The 27,122-nt window shown below is 27.7% G+C and overlaps 1 protein-coding gene across 2 annotated transcripts; it reads left to right on the top strand.

Moving 5' to 3' along the window:
* The first annotated feature begins 8,146 nt into the window (after positions 1-8,146).
* On the top strand, positions 8,147-23,884 carry LOC127281557 (progestin and adipoQ receptor family member 3). 2 transcript variants are annotated; one of them, XM_051305296.1, is made up of 8 exons: positions 8,147-8,390; positions 16,175-16,357; positions 17,346-17,527; positions 19,673-19,829; positions 21,935-22,087; positions 22,234-22,513; positions 23,324-23,488; positions 23,701-23,882. In XM_051305296.1, the coding sequence occupies exons 2-7, from the start codon at positions 16,214-16,216 to the stop codon at positions 23,461-23,463; spliced, it is 1,056 nt and encodes a 351-aa protein (XP_051161253.1). In that variant the 5' UTR covers positions 8,147-8,390; positions 16,175-16,213; the 3' UTR covers positions 23,464-23,488; positions 23,701-23,882. The 2 variants fall into 2 exon arrangements, with proteins under 2 accessions (XP_051161253.1, XP_051161254.1); XM_051305297.1 differs by lacking the exon at positions 8,147-8,390 and adding an exon at positions 10,151-10,172 and having other exon boundaries at positions 23,701-23,884.
* The last annotated feature ends 3,238 nt before the right edge of the window (positions 23,885-27,122 follow it).

The following is a 27,122-nucleotide window of genomic DNA, read 5'->3' on the forward strand; positions in this document are numbered from 1 at the left end:
TTTTTGTAGGAGATAGAAAAATTATTTAAACCGCTACAAATATCTGAGGAGAAAATTCGTTTTAATAATTTTTCTCATTTTATTAACTATTTTTAATTAACGTTTAGAAAAAAAAATTTTTTTGAATTCATTTTTTGTTTTAATATGATTGAAATTTTTGTATCGGGATTGTTTTTTTTGGAAAAAAAAATTTCTATGTACCTGTAATTTGATTGTAAAAAAAAAAGAAGAATGTGTAATTGAAAACAATTATTGTGACGCGTTTGGGATTCTTCTATGACTCAATTTTAAATTCGTAAATTTGAGTTAACGAAAAATTGTTTGTTTTTTAAATTAAGAAAAAATTTTTTTCCCCTATCTTACTTGTTTTGAGAGACTTGTACTGATCAAATGGGCAATTAAGAAAGAAGAAAAAAAAAGGAAGGTGAAAATTTAGAAAAATCGGTACATTTTTTTTTTTTTTTTTTTTGAAAAAGGAAATCGACACTCACAAGTTCCGTTTAATTGTACTAATTATAATGTTACTTGCGTCGTGATATCGAAAAAACAAAAAAATTTAATCCCTTTGCTAATTAATTCACGTCATTTATACACTTTTCTCATATATGCCAAGCTCAATTTACATTCTTAAAGTGTATTTTATTTACACCGCTTAGTTATCTTTTTTTTAAGTGAAAATCTGTTTTTTCTTTTTTAAAGAAAAAAGAACAAATTACACCCTAGTAAGCTTTTGCTTACTTGGAACTTTTTTTCTCTCTTTTCTTTAGGGAAAAAAAAACTCTTGATACCCTTAATCTCTAAGTATGTGCTGTGATGATAAAGGATCAGAAATTCAGAATATTTGTCAAAAAAAAAAAAAAAATAAAATAATTGGCAAATTGAGAAAAAATAATAAATGAATAAAAAAAAAAATTCACCTGAAAAAAAAGTGGATTCATTATTGCACACGCGATCCAATATCAATGTTTTCTGGTATGCCTCAGTTTCAATGCAAAAATAAAAAAAGTCCAAATAATAATAATTAACGCGTTTTTTGATCACCGTGACTTAATTAGTATCTTAAGAAAAATGTAATAGGTATTTTATCTTTAAAAAAAAAAAATAAATAAATAAATACAAAAAAAAAAATGCAACTTGTATCGGCGTTCTAACTCTAAATGATGATCTTTCGATGTATAGGGTGCTTTTGAAATCTCATTTTGGGCAATAAGGCTGGCGAATGGATGCGCGATTCTTTGTAGGGATGAATATTGATTTACACTGTGAAAATAAATTGGATGAATCATGTGACAAACTCGATTTTTGTCTATTTGGATCTAAATAAAAAAAAAAAATTTTAAATAATTCGAGAGTGTCGGTAATTGAATTACCAGCGAACAAGGCAAGAATAGGTATTTAAAAGAAAATAACACAAAAAAAAAAAAACATGAACAAAAATCACAAAAATGAAGTTGCCCTGGTTAATCATCGTTTACCTCTATTAGAAAAAAATTATTCATTGTGTAATTAAATATTATCGCAATAATGAACATTTTTAATAACTTATCTTGTGTACATTCTAGCATTAGTCCTTTATATAATAAAGTCTAAGTAACGACGATATGTATTCGACTTTTTTTCTTTTTTTCATTATTCAGAGAAATTTTCTCTCTTTTTCTTTTCTTTCTTTCTATATATTATCTGTGTTCACTTTATATTGTCAGTTACATGAAATTGTATTTTCCAAATTGAATTTTTATTGTGAAAGCGTGCGTAATAAATATTGAATATGGAACTATTATTCGATTAATTGTAAGTGTTTTTTTTAAAAAGTTGTTTTTTGTATTAAAACTTTTGTTTTAATGAGCGTCCAATACAGTTTTTTTTAACGAGAAAAGTTGTTGAAAAATTAACATTGTGGAAGAACATGTAACCTAATAATCACAGGCTGTTGTTGAATTATTTAATTTTCTTTTTATTTTTAATTTTTATTTTCTCTATTAAAAGTTCGGGAGGATTTTCAGGTAATACTTTACTGGCTGATGAAAAAGTTCAAACTCGAAGAATAAGAGATTTTCAAATTAATTTCAGGATATGTTCGCCGTGTCGACCCCGGCTGTAGAATAGGGCGTCCGTAACCTACCGCGTGATCGTAAGAGGCGACTAAAGGGGGTCAGAATTTCTGAAACGGATCACCTAAAATAATTTTAATTTTTTTTTTCGAAAATGATTTTATTACTTCTTATAGGGTTAAAAAAAAGATCCTAAAATTTATAGGCAAAATTTTTTTTTTATTACACTGATATGATGAGATAAGTTAATTTAACCATCTTATTAAAGGCTGAAAATAAATCGATCATGTTACAGTCGAGGTTACAGTACAAAATGTGTTATCAAACAATACGTATAGTTTTCTTACCAAAAAAAGATGACAACTTTAGCGCTTGAATTATGTTAATGTAAATTGTTTAAATTGAACATCTTTGTAAAGTTTGACATATATCCAAACATATCATATTTTTTTGAATGGGTTACGTAACAAAAACGATAACATTCGGGCAAATGGATTTTAATAAAATTTTCTCTAACGTTTCAAAATCACACTGATTTCCTCTTCATGGAGTCTAATAATACAAAAAAAATCACGAAAATATTAAAAGATAGAGAAAAATGTTGTACAGTAATACCCTGGACTTACACGATAGGTGGGACCGAGCGACAACCGTGTAAGTCGAATTCGCGTAAATCGGGGTTTAAGTTTTCATATAAAATTATTATTTTAGTATCTTATAATAATCTTTGTATTCAATCACATTTTCTTAGCACTTGAAATTTCTCGTTATTATTAGATTATATATACATATATATCTTTGCTTTGATAATGAGGGTTCTCGAGGGTTTTTACCTGCAATTTGTTTCGTCAAAAACAGCCTTCGGTTGAGGGATTATTTTCTATTATTGTTTATATAAGATGGTCGATGATCGTTTAATTACTGTCCTGTAAGGGGAAGTGGTGTCTCTCATCTTACCAGCCGCACCCGAGCTATAACCATGTGGTTATATTAGAGAATCAAAATCAAGAAGAAAATATTTGGTGCCAGCACCTTTGGGTTAAATTGGTTTAAAACACATCGTATAGGTTTATTGTACCAAAATTATAAAACTTTTGAATATTAACATTTATATTTGGAACAACATATGCTCGTAATCGTGAAATTCTGAGAAATATGTCAAAATAAATTAAAAAATTTAAAGAAAATTACAGGAAAATTATTTTATTTAAACATATATAAATATTTAAATACTCATGAACGGAACCCTAGGTAAGCGAGTGTAACTCGCACTTGACAAATTTTTTTGGAATTTTTCTTTAGTGATTCAATTGAAAATTGTTAAAACTTAACGTATGGCTTACAGAATTTTTAATAATTTCAATAAATTTTATTATTTTTGAACAGATTACCGTGAAAGCGTCATTAGTCTTTTTTGAAAGAATCACCCAAATAAATTTTTTAAAGCGGGAAACTGAAATGAAAGATTTGTTTTGAAAAGTGACTTTACCAGGAGCTTGAAATTTGAAGAAGGATACCATGTCGAATATAAAAGAGTATTTTATTTTAAGTAATAAAGATTTTAAAATTATTGAATATGTAAATGAAATTTTAAATTATATGCATATGTATAAATTTTAAAAATGATTGAGAAAAGATACAAATTATTTTTTCATTATGCTAAAGTACTTTGTATTTACAAAGGCTTCATTTAATTTTTCCAATTAAAGAAGAAGTTAAACATATTAAAATAGTTTTTAGTGGTAATACGATTTTGGTTATTGGATTTGTGTCTATTACGATGGAATAAAACTTTATATTTTTGAAAGTCTTAATGCAGGGTGTTTGAATGTTCTTCCAAATAGAATATTTAATTAGGTTGTTCCCTTTTCAACCAACAGTAGTTTTTGAATCAAATAATTTCGAGTCTTATTGTTAGTGAAAATTTTGATCCCATGACATATCCTACAATGTTTCCTTATGGTGATCCTGGATGGACTGTTAACCTTAAGCATACTCAAGGTACTTGTAATTTTATTCATTTACAATTTTATATGTATCGTCTTTCATAGAGAAGAAAAAAGCGGGGATTGCCACATGTGCGTTTAATTATATTTTTACGTGCACAAATCTGCGATTCAGAAACTTTAAATAAAATGATATGTGCTGAAATCACAGACGAAATAAAGAATCCATAACTTTTTAACATTGCAAAGCGATTTTAAGTTCATGGGCCTTGTGGTAAACAAAATAGGAATTCACCCTGCATGGATCCTGAGATGGGTCAATTAAATATATTGCTAACAATTCGATGATCGTAGCATATAATCTTTATTTGAGTACAAAATTTAAAGGTCATATTGACTGTGAAATAATATGTATTATATTATTATGACACCATAATGTTGAAATAATAATACAGTAAAGATTTCAAAAATAACTTAATTTTGTAAGATCAAAATTCCAATAACTTTTCGTCAAATAAAAATAAATTTTTAATTTATCATAAAAAATTACAGATACCACGCGCGTTTCTTTTAGCTAGTAAATACAATAATTTAGAATTTAGAAGAAATATGTTTAATAAAATATCAAATATTTACATTTTTATGAATAAAAACAACGTAAAAAACAATAATAAATTATTTATTAATTAATTACGAGTTAATTCGCGCGGCCATAAAATAAACCGCGTATCTCCGAATTCGCGTAAAACGGGGTAGCGTAAGTCGGGGTTTTACTGTATAGCAAAGTTGTAGCTTAGGAAATTGTGAGAAAAAAAGCCTCTGGGGCCGAGTTTCTAGAGGCAATAGGTTTTGAGATAATTTGGTCAGAATGTTGGATTTTGGATAAAAAATATAATTTTATATGTATATAGTCATTTTTTTAGGAAATTTAGCTTTTTTTTAGTTTTATCATATTTTTTTGAGTGCTTTGGGATGAGAATGTGTCCATTTTGTGAACTGAATTTATTTTCTTTCAATATAATTTTATTTTTAACAAAAATTTCGAATTTTTTGCTGCTTTTTGATATTTGAAGCTCTGTAACTTTTTCAAATTAATTTTAACTGTAAAATATCAAAGAGAAAAAATGTTTGTATTTAACTAAGGTTAACTAACTAACTATGAGACAAAGATTAATACCAAAACTAAAATACAAAAGGTATAAGGTATCAAACAATATTTACCCGAAACGACAAACTCAAATATTTAAAAATAAAGATTTTATTTATTAAAAACTGGCGTTGTTTATAATAGCCCCTGAGATGACAGAATAGCCCCGGTTGACGGTAATTGAAAATAATAAAATTAATATAGTGTAAAAAACTCCTCTCCTTTACCGGTCGCAAAGTAAGTTTTATTTACAAAAGAGTTATTGCATTAATATTTTTCTGTTTGAAACAATAAATGACAAATATAAGTTGAATAGTTTTGCAAATTTCTAAATTTTGTTGGAGTTATTATTAAATAGATTTTTTAGCACGAGTTTTGAAATTATTTTTTTCTAATGATCTAATGAATGAATCTTGGTAATTTTTGGTATGGTTATGTAAAAATAATACTGCTTTTGATTGATATTTTTTATTATTAGGAATATTATTCCTTATTTAATGCTCAATCATATACAAAAAGAAAAAATGTTTTTTTAGAATTGTTAAAAACAGTGGAAAGTTTTTTCTTAAAAAAAAAATTCAACTATAACTCTCTATAACCATAATCCCTTTCACATAATTTAAATACTTTTTCTTAGTTGTAAAAAAAACATTAAAATGTTTGAAAAATATATTAGAATTAAATGTAATACAAAAATTATTTTATTATAGTGTAGTAAAATTAATGACAAAGTTAGTTCTTTTTATAGTTGTAAATAAATATAAAATACCGGAAAGTTCTTTTTTTTAAATTAAAACTCATATATAGTTAAGTAACTTTTCTGTCTGATAAACTTTTAATTAATTCGTAAGTGACGAAGATAATCAAGAAAGAATGAAAAGTGATCCTTTTCGCCCCGATCTCCCCTATATAATTAATTAGTTTAAAAATGAATAGAGATTGATTTATAAAATGTTCTTCTGGTAATGCTTATAAAATAATTATTTTTTCGATATACTCTAGGGGGAGGGCAAAAAAGTTCGACTTTTCTCATTTTTAACACAAAGTCTTTATAAAAACCTAAACCATTGTTACTTTTTTCGAGATTATTTAAAACAAAGTTAAAAAGTTATCTCTTTAACAAATAAACGCACAGATTTGAAACAAATGGCAAATTATGTATAATAAAAGATTCTGTTAACGAAACAAAAGTCAAAAACTGTTTAAAAAATTTTTCCAAAGAATTATTCGTGGAAATTTTTTTTTCGTTTTTTTACTTTATTACTCTCATTAAAACAAAGTTCGGACAGTGATGTACCCTTTTGTCAAAGGCAGGACTCTGAATAATAGTAGTATACTACCATCCCTTTTTTCACAATTTTTCTATTCTTACTTTTTATTTACAACTTTAAGGACCTCTTTCAAGTAATTTACCCCCACAGTACCGAAGCTTTCTTGAAAATTTAGTAAATATTTACTTGCAATGTTTGGAATATTTAATTGCAATGTTTATTGAAAATTATGTAAATATTTAAATTTTAAATATTTACTAAATATTCAGAAAAGCTTCGGTGCTGTGGGGGTAGTACGGGTATTATAAACTTAAAATATTTGGTATTTTTATGTAAACTACAGTCCTTTTCCACGCGGGTTTTAAAATGAAAAACTTAGAAATTTTTTATTCCATCAACCTTCTGATAATAATTTACATCTCATATTTTCTTCATTTAACGATGGACAGTAAAAACTCTCACTTATTGAATGAAATAAGAATTTTAAAAAAAATTTAAATCTAACCCTCATAACAAAAGGATATCCCTAGGATATCCATATCAATGGTCGATATCCTAGAATGGTCCCCAGGATATCTTGGGATATCCAAACCGCCGGTCTGTGGGACATCAACAGGACATCCATAGGATATCCCTAAGACATCCACAAAAATCTATTGGATATTATATCGCAGGATATCCATGGGATATCCTCAGGATGTCCGTGGGATATTCTTAGGATATTCACGGGATATTTAATATCTCAACATATATTTTTAAAGGTTAAAATTGTTAAGCTAATATAATGAATAATAATATAATAAAAACAAAAAACTTATGAGCTTCTAATTTATTTTAAATGAAGATTTGAAACGCATTTTTCAAAGTTTTTAAATAAACTCATGCACTTAATGTATAATTAATATTAATAGTTATTCGTTATTTGCGGGGAAGAATTTATATTGTTTAAAGCCAATTTATTTTCTGACAATATTAAACATACGAATAAAGGAATGAATCACGAATGAGAAAAAAATTAGTTAATAATTTTTCAAATTAAACAACTTTCTCGAAAAGCAAGTTGCATTTTATTTTATTTGTATAAAATTTAATTCACAGAATATTCTCACTCGTAGTCTCATAATGACTTTAAAAACAGTATCCTGCGAATATCTTCTTGACATCCAGAAGATATACTGAGAATACCCTGAAAATATCTTTGGGATATCCTGACGATATCTATGGGATATCCTGACGATATCTTTGGGATATCTGGAGGACATTTATGAAAGTCTATAAAGATATCCAGAAGATATCCTCAGATATCCAAACCGCCGATTTTTTTGGATATCCTTAAGAGATCCTTTTGATATCCATAGGACATCCCTAGGATATCTGCGGGATATTATCAATATATCCCAAGATATCTTGTGTTATTAGGGAATTCATAATTTTTATTACTAGTTTATTAATTTTATAAATATAATATTGTGATTATTGTTAATAATTTTAATAGAAACAAATTGCTCTTTTTGATTAAGTTTTGTATTTTTTTCTTTTTTAATAAATAGAAAAAAATTATGAATATTGTATGATTAAAGAAGAAATTTAACTGAACATCAGTTAAAATGTAAGTCCTTTCCATATAGTATATGCATAAATGCAGTACGGTGAGAGTGCTGACGTAAGCGAGAAATAAGGCCCCTTCCCTCATAGAATAAGACGATACTGGACAGGGAAACCGCGATTTGACCAATCCACAGTCTGTCTAAAGACATCCACCGGTCTATTTGTAATATAATTACATTGGATTGGCTCATTTCAATATCAAAACAAATTTTTTGAAAAAGAAAAAAATTATTGAACTTCATTTTCAAGTTTGTTTTCGTGAGTTTTTCTTCACTTATAGTGATATGGTCAGGTGGTAGTTAACAATAATTTAAAGTCTCACAAGAGACATCGTTTTTCTTATTGGAATCTTTCATATTATTTTCTGGTAAGTCATGCTTTTGTAATTTGTTGACTTTCATAAATTTCTATTTTTTTCCCATAACAATCAGTCAAGAGAGTTTCATAAAACTGTTTTATAACGGTTATTTTAAAATAATAGAAAAAAAATGTTTTTTTTAAATAGAGACGATTAAAAATTTGCTGTGTTTATTGTTGATGATAGTGATAATATAATAATAATAATTATAATAATAATAAGTTAAAATGATTGAAATCTTGTTAAATTTTTTAAATTAAATGAATAATATTATAATTTAGTAAACATTTTGTTTATTTATTTTCCGGAAACAATAAAACAAATCTCTATTAAAGGAAAGAAGTTATGCACTCAGGGACGATTTAATAAGAATCAGTTTACTACAAACGTTGTTTTGTTTTATAGTTGACACATGAATAAATATCACTTATATGGCATTTAACCTTCTCTCTTAATCGTGCTAAAATGAATATTAATCATTTTTTTAAGACTAATTAATTTCTAAGTACAAAATTTTTCTACCTGCTTTCTGAAATTTTATTCCAATATATTTAGAATTTTTTGTGGAAAGAGTTCAATTTCTCTATTTATTTTAGAATTATATACCTATATATATTTATTTATTTTTTATAATATTTATATTACATATATGTATATACATTTTTTTTTTTTTTTTTTTTGAGATTTTAACTAAAAAATTTCGGATAATTTTGTATTTTTTGTTGTGAAGAAATTTATTTATATTTGTTTGTACAATTTTCTAATGAGCTTACAATAAACAATGTGTAAAAAAACATAATAATTAATAGTTTACTTTTTAAAGTTTAATAATACTACGCATTTTTTTTAACGTTGTAATTTATTGATAATATAAATTAGTAGGGAAAAAAAACATGAAAATATATTGGAAAATTTTTTATTATTAATTTTACGTTGCGTAATTTTAGAGTCAAACATATATTTCCAATAATTTAGCTTTGTTTTATTTTTAAATTCTAAATAAATATATATATAAAAAGTAGACGGAAATTGTTGGGAACTTTTTTTTTTAACTTTCGACGCTTATTTAAATAATTGGTCTCTTATTTTGATAAGAAAAAGTTCAAGTTTATCGCAATAACAAGTAGAATTTTTTTAGTTTATTTTATAAATAAATAAATATATAGGGTGATTTTTATGTCCCGGACCCCTTAAAATTTATTTTTTTATATTAAAGTACTGGTAAATATTATATACAATATATAATTTAATAAAAAAATAGTATTATTATTATTATTACTATTTTTGTTTTAATAAAGTAAAATTTTGAAATAAAAAAATTTCTCTAATAAATTTATTCTCTTTGAAAAAACAAAATTTTTCGCAAGAAAATCATTGAGAATCAAATTTATTTATATTTCAAGTTTTAACGTTCATTGCTACACAATTTTGTAATTGTTGAGATACAAATAACAGCTCATTTTCCCCCAACTTTCTCGCTGAATGATTTGATCCGAGAGATCTTGTGCAGAGAGAAAGTAAATGCGGGAATCTCATGGACCCAGAAACAAAGTTCTGATACATATCCTATTGCGGTCAGCCGCAAAATGATTTTCTTAAAATCTTTATTTTATATATATATATATATATATATATATATATGTTCTATTTTTATTTTACTTAAAATTAAAAATGAATGATTTTTAATTATTTATATCTCTCTTTATAGACAACTTTTGAGTTCAATGGTATAGAATTGAAATGAGATCTTAACATTTAAGCAAAAAAAAGACATCGATAAATCTACTCTCCGTGAGTTCATAAAAAAAAAATTGGTGAAAACTATTCGTGGAAATTCATTATAAATAATTTTCTGAAGAAAAATTTTCATTTGTTTGAACTAAAATAAAAAAAAAATTTTTTTTTGAAATGAAATATTTATTTTTAAATAAATAATTTTTGTAAAAGGCGACGTGATTTTTTTTCTACATTATAAAACGGAAGTAATTAATAAGTTATTAAAGAAATTAAATTTTTAATTTTTCTAACATAAAAATGTACAAGAGGATATTTTTTTTAATCTAACAAAAATTATTTAATCTCAAATTTTCGATATCCCGAAGTTTTTTTTGATACCTTCATGGTTCGAGTTATTGAAGTATTACTGTATTCCCTTGCAAAAATTAACTAATGAACTCTGGTAATTTTTGGTAGAGTTGTATCAAATACGAACAAATATACATGGGTTTTCTTAATTCAATGCTATTTTTTTTCCAGTGTATTGTAGAGAATAAACCTGTTTCATAAATTGTATTTTAATTTACATTTTTAAAAAAAGAATGAATCTACTTTGGCATTTATCTGCATTATGATAATTATATAGAACGGTCACATGATTCTGTAACCTTAACAATGACTATATATACCTTGAGTATCATATCGATAATATGTATATATGATTAGAAAATGGTACAAGTTCAATATCCATTTTAATTTTTACGCATTTAAATTACTTTAATTTACATAAAATTTAAAATAATTATAATTAAAAATTATTTTCATATTATCTTATTTTAAGAATTGAATTTTTTTTTGATTAATTGATTTTATGAATACTATTAATATATATTATAATAATATTATATAATTTTATAATTATACTATTATTTAAAAATTGTTCAAATTGCAGAAATATATTTATTTTTAATTCTATTTGTTTTTTAGTTATATATAGAGTTAGAAAAAAATTAGAAAGTATATGAATTTTTTACGTCACTTTTATATTATGAAAAAAAAATATATATATATTCAAATTTTTGAATATGTGTACATGTCTATAAAACAAAAGTGACGTAAAAAATTCATAACAAACTTTCTAATATTTTCTAACTAAAAACGTAATCGAATTAATAAAATACTATTTCTGGGTTATTATATTTAAATTAGTACACTGAGAAAAATATGCTATTGAATCAATAGAATTTCTGCCAAAGGTATAAAAATTATTGATTCAAAAGCATATATATGCTATATAGAATCTATAAAATATTTTACAAATTTTATAGCATATGCTTTTGAATCAATAATAATTTTTATACCTTTGTCAGAAATGCTGTTAATTCAATAGCATATTTTTCTCAGTGTATACATTGTATATAAATATCTTTATAACATATAAAAGAAACTTTAAGTTTGACCAGATTTGACTATTATAGTATGTCATTGAATGTCAGTAGCCAGTCATTGAACTATACACTCTTCAAAGTATCTTGTACAAAAAAGATGTCACTGTATGACTGTCTTACTTTGAATGGCTTATACCACTTAAATTTATTAGACGTAAGTACATGGCAGTTACGGACAATAAACTGAAATCAATTACGTTAGAAAAAGAATTGTAAATGTCATTCTTTTTGTACTATATAATTTAAATTCTAATTTTTTTACCGCATGCCAAAAGTAAATGCGTTTTCAATATTAAATGAATTTTTCATTTTACAAGATTTTTATTTATCTTTTAAATAAATAACTTAAATAAATGTACGTAAATTTTATATTTATTAAGAATGGTGTTTATTATTATAATTATAATAATTAGAATATTATAGGCGAGAGTGAGGCCTGACCAATTAAATTAGGGTTTTTTTTTTAGTCTAAAAAATTTATTTAAAAATATTTTGTAAACTCTATTTCTCTTTGGCAAGGTAATAAAATTAGTTGTATTATTTAATTTTTCATTATCAACTAATGAAAGAGTTTTAATTTCACTATTGTATCTCAAACTCGGGGCGATAAAGCAGTTTGTAAAAGCTTTGAACAAAACTGGTAAATATTTTAAGTACTTGGGCGGAGAAGTTTCCAAAACTATCTGATACTAAACTAGGCGTGTTTGATGAGCCTCAGATATACGTAAATTGTTATATGACGAAAAATTTGTACAAACAATTGAGTCTAAAGAAAAAACAGCTTCACAGAAAAAAAGGTGGGTAAAAAGTTGTAAAGATAGAGGACAAAAGTCGTTAGGATACAGGGTAAAGGATAAATTTGTGATGGATAAAAATGTTACTAAAATATTACTAGAAAAATGGATATCATATTTGAGTAAACTGTCTAATTTTAATAAAAATATTAGTATTTTTACACTTAACTTATTAAATCCACAAATTTTTTATAAATAAGTAATTGCATGTGGAAATATTTAGCCTATAATTATTGTCTATTAATAAAAATATCTTTGACTAATACAACTGACAGCTGACGACAGTGCATAAATAATCAGAACTGGGAAATTACAACTCAACGTCTGTATTGTTGCACGAAAGCAGAGTTGGGTAGTAACTGAATTTTTTGTGCATATTAGACTGTGTCAGTTCATCGAGATATTTCGAGTTCAAGATATGACGTCAGAGGCCTGGAGGGACAACAAACAGACGACACAATGTTATTCTTATGGGGAAGAAAATTAGTTTCCACTTTCATCAATTTTATTCATACTTTAAACACGGAAAACGCTTGTTGACATATAATAAAATTAAAATGTGTGTTGATAACACAGCCCCACAAAAAAAAAAAGTGTCGTGCGCGGCAGACCAGACTAGTCATTTCCCATGTATTTTGACGCGCTGAACACGAATCCGAAGTCCGTTTTGCTCCATCACGTCAGGATTTTTTTCTAACCTCCAAAAACCTGTCAGATTTTGAGAGGTAGGCTATTTTTTTAAAAAATTGATGGATTTACTTCAAAATTGGTATCTAGGGGTTTTTTGGGTCGCTGATGACGAATTTGAAGTTAGATTTTCAAAATTCAAAATGGCGGCTCCAATATGGCGGACAAATTTTGTAAAAATTGATGGATTTACTTCAAACTTGGTATCTATGGGTTTTTTGGGTCGCTGATTACGAATCTGAAGTTAGATTTTCAAAATTTAAAATGGCGGCTCCAATATGGCGGACGAATTTTGTAAAAATTGATGGATTTACTTCAAACTTGGTATCTAGGGGTTTTTTGGGTCGCTGATTACGAATCTGAAGTTAGATTTTCAAAACTAGAAATGGAAATTCTTATATACATAAGTAAGGTATTCACGTCTTTTTATGGTAGCGCACACTTTTGTCCTCAAAGGATCTGTGTAATGGTTTTCTTTTCAAATTGTTGCCTCCAGGTACAATATCCCTTTTCAGCATCCAACAGTAGTCCGGCCATCATATTTACATCCCATCTTCCTTGATAACGACGCTCAAATTCTTTAAGATCTTGATGGAATCGTTCTCCTTGTTCTTCACTGTAATCACTCAAATTTTCAGGGAATTGATCCCGATGCGAGTCTAAGTAATGCAACTTTATGCTCATTAAGCATCCTAACTTACCAAAGTTTTTAATCATATCACTAATTATTTGCTCCCAATTTTCACTCTTGTGATTACTCAGAAAATTTTCGACAACTGCTTTGAAACTAAGCCATGCGGCTTTCTCCTTTTTATTCATCTTGGTGATAAATTGCTCATCTTTTAACAATTTGCGAATACAAGGTCCGTCGAAAACCCCTTCTTTTAGCTTCGCATCAGAGATTTCTGGAAACTTTTGTTCCAGGTATTTGAAACAGTTTCCTTTTTTATCTAAGGCTTTGACAAACTGTTTAATTGCTCCTAGTTTCGTGCGTAAGGGCGGAATTATCACCTTTGAAGGGTCGATATCGTCCGCCATATTGGAGCCGCCATTTTAAATTTTGAAAATCTAACTTTAGATTCGTAATCAGCGACCCAAAAAACCCCTAGATACCAAGTTTGAAGTAAATCCATCAATTTTTACAAAATTTGTCCGCCATATTGGAGCCGCCATTTTGAATTTTGAAAATCTAACTTCAAATTCGTCATCAGCGACCCAAAAAACCCCTAGATACCAATTTTGAAGTAAATCCATCAATTTTTTAAAAAAATAGCCTACCTCTCAAAATCCGACAGGTTTTTGGAGGTTAGAAAAAATCCTGACGTGATGGAGCAAAACGGACTTCGGATTCGTGTTCAGCGCGTCAAAATACATGGGAAATGACTAGTCTGGTCTGCCGCGCACGACACTTTTTTTTTTTTGTGGGGCTGTGTAATTAATTTTGTTATATATTTGATTCATTTGCATTAATAGATTCTCTGAATTCGTGATAAAATATAAATATTGAGGTTAAAAAAGTTTGTTTACTAATCACATTTTACATTTTAACATTATTAAACAATATCCAGTATGCATGTTATTAAAAAAGATATAAAATATATATTTCAAGTGGGAATTACCCCAGCAGTAAAAGATTTCAAGTTAGTAAACAAACACCCCTAACCTAAAAATTTATATTTTATCACGAATTAAGAGAATCTATCAATGCAATTGAATCAAATATATAACAAAATTAATTATTCACACACATTTTAATTTTATTAGATGTCAACAAGCGTTTTCCGTGTTTAAAGTATGAATAAAATTGATGAAAGTGGAAACTAATTTTCTCCCCCATAAGAATAACATTGTGTCGTCTGTTTGTTGTCTCTCCAGGCCTCTGACGTCATATCTTGAACTCGAAATATCTCGATGAACTGACACAGCCTAATATACACAAAAAATTCAGTTACTACCCAACTCTGCTTTCGTCCAACAATACAGACCTTGAGTTGTAATTTCCCAGTTCTGATTATTTACGCACTGTCGTCAGCTGTCAGTTGTATTAGTCAAAGATATTTTTATTAATAGACAATAATTATAGGCAAAATATTTCCACGTGCAATTAGTTATTTATATAAAATTTGTGGTTTTAATAAGTTAAGTGTAAAATTACTAATATTTTTATTAAAATTAGACAGTTTACTCAAATATGACATCCATTTTTTTAGTAATATTTTAGTAACATTTTTATCCATCACAAATTTATCCTTTACCCTGTATCCTAACGACTTTTTTCCTCTATCTTTACAACTTTTTACCCACCTTTTTTTCTGTGCGCACATGGCAGTCCTGGAAATCGAAATTTTTTTTTTGTGTCGGTGTAATAGGTCAATTGATTCGTTTTTAAATATTCTCCAAGTTGTTAATAATAATTGTAAAGTTACATACAAATTTTTTAATAAATAATGCAAAAACGACAGATTTTTCAAAATATTAATTAACTCTGAATAAAGTAACAGTAGGATATTCACTAATAGATAGAAAGATGCGTCTTGAAAAACTCTACAAAACTAGAGATAAATATCTATTGGTGTCAATACATTTTATTTAAGTTATGGGCAAAAAGCATTTTTTTTTCTAATTTTTAAAAATTCAATAACTTTGGATAGAATAACAGTAGAATGTTCGCTAATAGCTAAAAAGATGCGTCCTACAAAACTCTACAAAATTAAAAAAAATCCATAGGTATCCTAACATTTTTTTTTAATGTTATTGGCAAAAAACGATTTTTAAAAAATTTTTAAATGCCAAAAAAAAATAATAGTTAATCTTTATTAATATGGCTCAAATTCGCTGCAGAAACTAATATCTTTGCTATAAAGCTGCTAAAAATTTAGCTGAGACGTATAAAAAAAACAAAAAATAGTTAATAAATTTAAACCCCACGCAGCAAACTTATTCACTGTTCCTGTATATTAACAAACAAAGTTTGCTATGACAGCAAAAAAAGATTAGCTGCCACAGCAAACTTCTTTAATACGTGTAAATTTACATTGTAAATTGAATTTTAATCGAATACAAAGTTTCGTCTCTAAAACTATTAATTGATCACGTCTTATTTTCTCCATTAATTATTATTATTATTGTATTATATTTAATATTACAGGTGTGAACTCAGACTGGAAATAAATATTTGGTCACTTCGATGATGAAAATATTGGCAGGCGTGGAGGAGGTGACGAGTGAAGAAAAAAAAGATCTTCTCAATGATCATGTATGCAACAATCATCATGAACAAAAATCAAAGCCCCCTGCACCAGATGAATCGACAAAATCTGTTGCCTATCAAGTAATTAAATATTGAAAATAATTTTAAAAAAAATAAATCCACTAATTTTATTAAATTTCAATTAAATAATGCTTATAACTAAATTTTCATTTTATATTATAATTATTAATATATAAATCTCATATTTAAATAGTTGTAGAGAATTTTAGTCAAAAAAAAAAAAAAGAAAAGATTGATTTTCACTTTTTGATTGCAAATTTCTACGAGAGTCAATTTAGTGACTGTGTGTGTGTGTGTGTGCGAAGCTCCACTTTGTAACGTAAGAGAGATGAAGAGAAGAGAAGATACGATTAAGGGGCACAAACTTGACACAGAGAGTCGAAAGGCATGTCCCGTTGTGACCCACTTACCGCTTTCCTATCACTAGTATATAGATACTTGATACATCCATATACATATATATATAATATTTTCCTTCTCTCTTTCGCCAACAATGATTAAGGCCATGCTATCTTTTAAACTCACCTTTTGTATCGTCTCTCGTCGAAAATTCGTAAAAGTGAAATTTTCTCTCATTTTTTTTTTTTGTTTTTGCTCATACTTGCATATAAAAATATTGCGAAAACCTGTAATTTTGTAATAATTTACCTAATTAGACAATTTTCTTTTCCTTTCAATATTTAATTTTTCCTGAAATGTTTTTTTTTTTCTCTAAGAATAAAATAAATACTGCATAATATTTCTCAGGTATTTTACAAATATAATTTAGGATATTGTTATTAACTACAATTATTGTAAAATATGATCAAATAAGTTTGAAATAAAAAAAAAAAAAAAAATTCTGCAGAATATGACCCACTTTATTTTGAGAAATTGAAATAAATTTTTTAGTGATTTAAATTTTTACAACAGTAATAATTTTCAAAAATTGTTTTTATTTATTTATTGTTATTAATTGATTTAGAAAATTTTAGTTTTAATTAATTTTTTTCTAAAAGAAAAAGTAATGAAAAATCGTAAAAATTCTACAAGTTAATTTTTATTTCAGAGGCGAATTGAACGTCCTAAAGAACCTGCAAAGTCACAAATTAAGGGTCAGGTGACTGTTGAAGATGAAGAAAGGATGAGAAAGTTACTTCCTTTTCACTTAGCACCTGAATATCTTCAATTTAATCCTTTTATTCTTCACGGCTACCGAGGCTACCTCACCACTAAATTATGTTTAGAAAGGTAATAATAATTATGCTATCAATAATAAAAAATTATTATTATTATTATTATTATTATTATAACGCAAAAGTTAAGGAAATTGCCCAATTGAAAAGATTCCCCGGCAAGTGCCCCCTGGAGGTTCTATCAGAATTTCGCCGGAACTTCCAACGTAATTCCGTAGGAATTCCATCGGAGTTCCAAAGAATTTCCGATGAAATTCCGACAGAGGTCTGACGGAATTCCGATTAATTTTTTTCAAAATTTTTAGAGTCCTAATTCCGTCGGAATCCCATCGAAAATTCTTTGGAACTCCGATGGAATTCCGACGGAATTACGTTGGAAGTTCCGATGGAATCCTGATAGAACCTCCAGGGGGCACTTTCCGGGGAATCTTTCCAAGTGGGCGATAAAACTATTAATTATACACACAGAAAAAAGATTTCTTTCAAACAATGAAATCGTTTTTATAAAATCACTTTTTGAATCAAAGATAAAATTTGTTTGAAATAAAAAAAACGTTTCTTTGCTTTTACGAAAATAAAATTTTCAAGTATTTTGAATTAAAGAAATTTAAATTTTCTTTAAATGATATTTTTAAACCAAAAAAAAATTTCTTTGAAACAAAGAAATACTTCTTTCGAACTTAAGTACGCTGAGTTACCACGACTGCGTTTGCGCAGACTACGCGTAAATTCGTAAACTACTGTGTATTGTAAACTTCACTTTTAAATGTCCGTATTAAATTAATTAAATGTCTTTGAAATACATTTGAAAGTATTTTTAAAGATATATTTAATTAATTTAATATTTAAAAATTATATATTTTAATCAAAATACGAACTTATGTATACAATTTTAAAATTAAATAAATATATTTTTCATTTAAAGAAATTTGTGCATTAAAATAAAAATTTATTTATTTAATTTAAATAAAAAATTTTGTAAAAAAAAAAAATATTTCTTTGAGTCAACAAAATGAAGGTAAAGAAATAATTTTTTTAATTCAAAGAAATTTTACTTTGACCCTTATAACAATGCACAAATTTCTTTGATTCTAAGAAATGTTCTTTGAAGCAAAAAATCTTTTTTCTGTGTGAATGTAAGTTTAATGTAAATTTAAAATAGGGTCAACATAGGTTCAAGGTTGATCAAAGTAGGTATAATGTGGGCTAAGTGATGGTCAATCGTAAGTTCAATTGGCATTCAAAGTAGGCTTAAGATAGATTTAAAGTAGGGCTAAAGTAGATTTAATATATTAGTTCAATGTAGATTCAAAATTAGGACCAATATAGATTTAATCTAGGTCAAAGTAGGACCAGCATAGGTTTAATGTAGATTTAAAGTAGATCCAAAGTACGTTCAATGTAGATCAAATTAAGTTCAACGTAGTTTCAATGTAGTTTCAATATTGTTTCAAAGTAGTTTTAAAATAGTTTTAATCTAGCTTCAAGCTAGGGTCAAAATATAGGTGAAATGTAAGTTGAAAGTATGACAAATATAATTTTCAGGTCCAATTATTATGATTAAGTATTATTTTTATTATTATTGAGAAAAACATTACATTTATGTTTGATGAAAAATGAGTTATATTGAATGCATCTAGCAGAAAATAGTCATGCGTATTCTGTTTACTGTAATTTACTCGCAATCAGCTACTTTCTCTTCCTCAATCGTCAGGATATATAAAGTAAGAAGATTCTCAATAATATTCGATAAATTTGAAAATTAGTAATTGATTGTGCCTGACAATTTCCTAGAAAAAAGTATATTACCATGTGATTCAAAAATTTTTTTTATTATATAACAATTTCATGCATTATATTTATTATATGTCGTAAAATGAATAATTATTTTATTTAAATAAAATGTCAAATTCCAAATTAAAAAAAAATATTTTCTGTATTTTATATATATGTGTCATTAGAATATTATTACATAATTTAATTTTTTACATAATAATTTAGAAATACGGAAAATTGTATTTTATATTAAAATGTATTTAGCGTTTTTCTCTATAGGATTTAAGAGTTTTCGTTTAAATTAAAGAGTACAAGAAAATGAGAGCCAATTGCCAAAGAGGCTATTTTTTATTATTATAAATCATGACTTTTTTACCTATTTTATGTTTAGAAAAAGTTTTTAATTTATTTTCATACGTTTCAGTGTATTTTGGTGGACTAATGAAACAATCAATATTTGGAGTCATGTTTTTGGATGGATGTTGTTTTTCGGATTGACATTTTACGATCTTTGCCTATTAAACATTCATGCACCATTTGGTGATAAAATTATTGTTGCCTTGCTACTCATTTGTTTCCAGGTATTTATTTAATTATATTTTCATATATTCATTGTTGTAATATATTTATATACAATTATCGATAAAAATTTTCCATAAAAATACTAATTTTCATGAAGTACAAAACGCAGGAACTCATTTTATTTTTGATTTTGATACATAATGATGAATAAATTATTAAATATTTACCAATATATTAGTTCCGCCATTTTGAATTTTGATAAACTGACTTTGGATTCGTAATCAGCGATTCCAAAAACCCCCATGTAACAAGTTACAAAAGCGTTTCACTCAACTTTTAAAAAATAACCACCATATTAGATCAGCTATTTTGATTTTTTACGAGGAAAGTGGAAAATTTGTATAACGCCTTGCTATCCAAGACTGGAACCCGGTGCTCTGAGGTTATGACCGTTCTTATTCTGGTCAACCCACTAAAAACCGCACCCTTTGGCTGGACTAATCCTCACATTACGGAACCGCCGTCAAGCTTCAAACTTCGTAGGTAATGGTCCCTGGGAGCTTGCTTTCGCGATCCTTACCGTTGCAGATCTTTCTGGGCTATTTATTCTTCGTTCGTGTGAAAGTCTTCTTGAACTCGTTAAGGGCTGTCCTGAAGACACCACTTCCTCTATTGCCTGCGACATGACTGACGTTCGCCTTATCGACAAATTTATCTCTACATAAAAAGCACCTTGGCTTCTTCTGCAGTTTGCAAACTTATGATCGAATTCATCGTACTTAAAGCACGCAGAAGATCTGTCTGCTGCCTTACAAACTCTTTCTATGTGGCCGTACACCAGGCTTCACTGGCACCAAACTACCATCATCCTTTTTATTGAACAACAAATAAAGCCAATCCTTATGCGTACCAATTTCTCCAGCCTGTCCGCCTCCTCTGGGTCGGTAACTACAACTGCGAGCATCATTCCTCGTCGTTCGGGTCTTAGGACCGTCACCTTTCTGCTTCCTGGCTTCTGAAGCACTTCATCCAACGCCTGTTGTATCTCTTCTTTCTACACTGAGAGAAGAAAAGTACAGAATCCGTACTGTGACGAACGCCGGCCGTGTAAAATGGGTGTCATTATCCGTTCTATAGTTTTGTTCAGTTGGTGTCGTTCATAGTTCAGATACTAAGCTCTAGCAGCGCGGCAGCGGTGTGAACTAAGTTATACGGAATCTGTCTCATAGCGACCGACAGATACTGTACTTCTGAACAGTTCATATCTGTGTACAGTATCTATACTCAAGCCAAGCACAACATCCATTTCACATTTTAATAGGGCATCTTATCACACAGTGACGCTGCTGCTGCGCTCAACTTGGTGTACAGATGCTGAACTTCTCCATTTCAGATTCCGTGCTTTTCTTCTCTCAGTATAGATAAGGCAATCCAGGTCGTGGATCTCCAGTGTGACCTGTCGATCTAAGGTCTCCACCTTCCTCATGATTCCAATTGCTTTGGTGACCTTAGTGGTGAATGCCTTCTTATTGAGGACTTCTCCGATTTTGATCAGAAGATCTCCCTTTCTTGTAGGTCTTGCACCCACGACCTGCGTTTAGCTGACGTCCGGATTCACTTCCCTCCGAAATTTGCTCAGTACGTCGGCATACGTTGTTCCTGTTGCGACTCGAATCACCATTGTAGACCCACTCGTCGCTTGCTTCTTACTGGTTTGCTTAGGATTCGGTGCTACCGTCACCTTTGCAATCTTTTTGACAAGAGGTGTCTCCTCTTGCTCCTTCTTCTTCGCCTCGGCGTCAGTCCTCTCTGGATTGACAGAGTTTTTTCTTCGTTTCTGCGTCTCTATAACTCCGCTCCAAAGCCGCTTCCCCTGAATACGCTGATGTCTTTTCCTGTTCCGCTCTTCCCGATTCACCTTCGCATAACGTATAGCGCCACCAGGGTTGCTATCTACATTATCAGATAGGGCGTATACTTTTTCTTCGCCTCACTGACAAGATGCTGAAAATCCTGAATTTTTTTACTGAACTAAGCAAATTGTAGGCAGGGATTTATAAATTGTATTAATTTCATTAACCTAAATAAATATGTTCAGAACTATTGTATTAGAATCAATTTTACATAATATAAAAAATTTAATCAACTGTATTTATCGTTTCAGGCGTGCATGATCCTTTCGTCAATTTATCATACATTCTCCTGTCGAAGTGAAGATGATTATTGGTGTTTCCTGTCGTTTGATCTCTTTGGTATTGCTCTTAGTTTACTAGCAATTTACATGTCAGGGGTTTATTATGCCTTCTGGTGTCATAAGGTTTGTTTTTATGCATTTTTAAAAACATCAACTTTAAATGTACATACAAAAATAAATATAAAATATTTTACACTTTAAAAAAAATTGTTTACACAGCATAAATATTGGGCTGCATTAATTGACTAATTAATAAATATATTTTGCAGGGTTTACAACAATTTTATTTAATAACCGTTCTATTAATATTTATATTTGCAATGATCCTACAAGTGCCAAAGTTTGATATTAATGGCAATGTAAAATTGATAGTATTCGTTGCATGGGCAGCTTATGGTGTATTGCCAACATTACATTGGAGCGTTGCCATGGGTGGAATGGAAAATCCCATGGTACGAATGCTACTTCCTCGTGTTCTAGGGATGTATGTCATTAGTGGATTAGCATTTCTTATTTATCTTAGCAGAATTCCTGAACGCTTTTGTCCAGGTTAGTAAAAATTTTAATTTTTACAAACAGATGTATTAATTAAATTAATTTACAAACTATACGTTTAACTGCGAGTGCATAAACTCATTGTGGAATCGGCCTAAGTAGAATACCTCCGCGAAAGTCCATCGCAAGGTTCGGTTGGTTTCCATTGTCCCCATTCGCCATTTGTTATAATTCTCGTTAACTACCGCACCCTGCTCTAGTAAAAATTTAGTGACTTTTAATTTTAACAATAAAGTCACTAAATTTTTACTAGAGCAGGGTGCGGTAGTTAACGAGAATTATGACAAATGGCGAGTAGGGACAATGGAAACTAACCTTATCCTAATTTTTATTTCCTGTACAAGTTTCCCAACCCTGTCAGTTGTCATGGTAACGTACAAGAGTAAAAGAGAAAGACAAATTCACTATCTCTTTTAATCTTATACGTTATCATGACAACCGACAGGATTAGGAAACTTCTAGAGGAAATAAAAATTAGGATAACTGAAAGTTAGGCTGAATTCACAATAGTTGCTTTGAAAATACGAATAGCCTTCACTAAGCTATTGTGCGTTGGCTTTAAGTAAAAAAAATATTGCACTCGCGCTTCTTACAGAAGAGTGGGGATAGCGTGTGAGGATAACCAATCACAGCACTCAATTTCCCTACTCTTTGCAATAATGCGCGCGCAGCATTTTTCTATACCAAGTGTATCGAATGATGACGTGCCAAATAGAATTTCTAGTATAATTTTTTTAAATTTTAATTAAAATTTATTTTAAATTAAGTAATATTCAATTTAAAAAAACATTTGTATTTCTAAAGGTAGTGTAGACTTTATTGGATCGTCTCATCAATGGTGGCATGCATTAGTTGTTTTGGCACTTTATTATTGGCACAATACAGGAATGCTTTATGTGGAGTACAGAATGAATCACGGCTGTCCTAGTAATATGAAATTATGACACTCAAATACTGAAAACTATTAAGGTAAAATTATTTTTCTATAATTATGAAAAAAATAAGTAAAAAATATTTTAAAAAAAAGGATTGAATTTTACCAATAAATCGAATTATTATTATTATTATTATTACATCCAATTGCATAAATACTGTCCTTCCAGTTTGACGGCATTTATGCAATTGTTTGTATTTTGTAATAAATATTTATTTTTCAAAAATACATAATTTTTAATTTTCAGATTTTTTTCAAACGTGATTCAAATGCTTGTGTCGTTATAACTTATTATTACATATACATATTGTATATATTATATAAATAAAATTTTTTTTTACTTCTAATATATACAAATACAATCTATATATATATATATATATATATATATATATATATACTTATATTTAAAATCATTTTAGAAAATATATAACTGACATAAAATTTTTATTTTACATAAATGAAAGAATTTTTTTTTTAAATTATTTTTTTTCATATTGACTAATAGAATTAAATATTTTCGATAGTTCACTTTTTAAAAATTCTTATTTTATATAAAAAATTATTTAAAAAAATAGTTTTATTTCAAATAATAAAAAAATTTTTTTTTAAATACTTCTTGATAACAATTTTTTTCAATATACATATGCAGCTTCATAAAAAAATTGTACATAGAGTAAGACATTTTTAAGTATAAAAATAGAAAAAATTGTTAAAATTTTTTTTTTTATTTGTTATTTCAGTATATTAATTCGAATAACAATATTTATAAAAATCGCTCAATATTGTTTTCCGTTTTTTAAGAATATACATTGTATTATTTATAATTATGAGTTTAAGATTATTTTTAAGTGTTAATTTGATAATATATTGTAAACTGTTAAAAAGAAAATAAAGAAAATTATTGTTTTTATGAAAATTATTTTCCTAGTAGATATTTTACACTTGAATATATGTAAGTATATGATGTAACTTAAATTAACTCTTGTTTATTGTGTATTTATTTATTTAATAGTAATTTAAAAAAATTTTAATTGGAAAACAATTTTTTATAACTATAAAGTAATATACACTAGTTTTAAACAAAAATACTAAATTTATAAAATATTTATTTTTAACATTTTTTAAACATTAGGTATTGTTTTTTATAAAAAAAAATTTTTCATTCAAATACTAATTGGTATTTTGTTAATAATTTAAAAAAAAAATTTATTTTATTCAAATATATAATCTTTTATGACTATTAGAATTATGACTAATATATTTTACTAAATTATTATGATTACACATTATTAATATAGAATGTTAATTACAATTTTAATTACTAATTAATCAAAATATTTGCATATTATAACAATTTTATTATGAGTAAATTATAACATGTATTTTTGATTTTAAATCTTCTTCAAGTGTGCTGGCGTCATCTAACATTGAAGACATGTCTTACTCTCATCCAATTATCTTCTGTCGGTATCGAGAATAACTTTTTAATGAAATCCTGACTAATTCTAACAAACATATTAAAAAATAAAAATCATTATACATGAGGGAAATAAAAATATCGTCGAAAAATTTTAAAAACTAGCAATAAATAATTAATTTTAGGACAATAATGTTATATTTGGTTTGTTAGTAAGAATTTCATTTATCGACCGACAGATAGAGCAACATGTTAAAGAAAATTACATCTTGAAATAGATGACTAAGAAGAAGATAATTATTTATAATGAAAACGTAGTTTTATTATTTGGTTCATCATTTTTGGGATTTTTTGTCTCGGAAGAGTTTTGATTTTGTTTATTTCAAAAAAATTTATAAAAATGTTAATTCTGAAAAAAATTACCGTGGATGTACCAGTTACTGTCCATGTCCCAGTTTCCGTCCATTTTACAAATATCTCGTATAGTAATTTAAATTATTTTTTAACAATAATTTATTCCTTTTGTCACACAATCGACTTATTAGTTTAAGTAAACAAATAAAAGAAAATAATTTTTTTATAAATGTTATTTTGAAAATTAAACTGGACGGAAACTAGGTCTTAGGTGGACGGTAACTGGGACATCCACGGTATTACAACTGATTTTAAAACAGCATGAAAAATTATAATATTTATGTAAAAAAATGTTATGAAATGCAGTAAAGTTAAATAAATTCGATAAATATTGCGGTATTAAAATTAAAATTTTATTTAAATGAACAAAAATTTACGAAAGAAAAAATATACGTATTTTTGAAATTTTTCAAGTTACACGGAGAAAAATGGGATTTTTGTGCAAACAATTTTTGGATTGTTGTCAGTAGATTTGTTGATATTACAATTTGGATTGTTGTCAATACAAATGTACAAACAACACGAATTTTTTGTTGTCATTTTTGTTCAGTTTGCAATTCCGTACAGTTGCAGAAGCAAACTCTCTGACGATTGCTGATGGAACAATCCGGATTTGTTCAGCTGACAGGTTTATTGTTCAATTTCACGTGGTCATTTTGAATTCTCGCAAACTGGCGTGCAGATCGTCGCGTCGTTTGCTTCTGGCACATGTGCCACTTTTGCTTTTATTATTAGTTTTTTTTTAAATGACAAAGTGCTGTTAAAGAATGAATCCGTTTAAAGTGAAAAATCTATTGCAAGTGTATAGTGAATAGATGAAGAGACAATTTCATCGTTTATCGGTAAGTTATACTCGCGATTACTATTGAACATAACCTCACCTCAAACAATACAAAATGTATAGTAAATATTATTTAACAACAAATTTCAACTCAAAATAATTTTTTGGTGTCAGGTCAAAGAATTTGATTCCGAAGCTATGCATGTTCCACAGATTTTAATGTAAATGAAACTGGTGATATGACCTACGGATTTGTATTAGACGGATTAAAGCTTTGTTAATACAACAAATTGTATTGCCGATTTAACAATTTAGTTTTGTTATTTCAACTGTTCCATAACAATTTTTTTTTATCAAACCATTCTGTTTGTTCACTGAACAATCTAAATAGTTTTAATAACAGACCCATTTTAACAATTTTTTTTATCCCAAAAACAAATAGAACAGCTGGTTCTATATATTGACAATGCGGAATTGTTGTGTGGACTTTATTTTTAGTAACCACAACAATTCTTTATTTCTCCGTGGCACCTAAATCGTTAGCACAACTAATAGCTAACCCACACAGCACCCAAAATTCCCTGAAACTTGACAGAACCTCACATGATGAGGTTAGGAAACTTCAGTGGCAAGGTTCATACAAGTTTGTGTCGATGTTTAAATGTCCACATGAAAAGAATATTCACACGAAACTTTGAGGAAATATTACACATAAATATTCACGTGCAATGTTCAGTCAATATTGAAATTACATTTTCGCCTATTTATAAAAATTTCATTTACTAATATAATAAGTGAATATTGACACAACATTGACTGAACATTGCACGTGAATATTTATAGTGTAATATTTCCTCAAAGTTTCGTGTAAATATTCTTTTCATGTAAACATTTGAACATCGACACAAACTTGTATGAACCTTGCCACTGAAGTTTCCATAACCTTGCCGTGTGAGGCTCTGTCAAGTTTCAGGGAATTTTGGGTGCTGTGTGGGAATTGATTTCAGCTAATGCATATATGCTATATATTAGAGCTAAATCATTTTTCTCCATG

This window comes from Leptopilina boulardi, unplaced genomic scaffold, assembly GCF_019393585.1.
Source record: "Leptopilina boulardi isolate dan_hultmark-lab unplaced genomic scaffold, ZJU_Lbou_2.1 LbouV2_273, whole genome shotgun sequence".
In the NCBI taxonomy this organism is placed as follows: Eukaryota; Metazoa; Arthropoda; class Insecta; order Hymenoptera; family Figitidae; genus Leptopilina; species Leptopilina boulardi.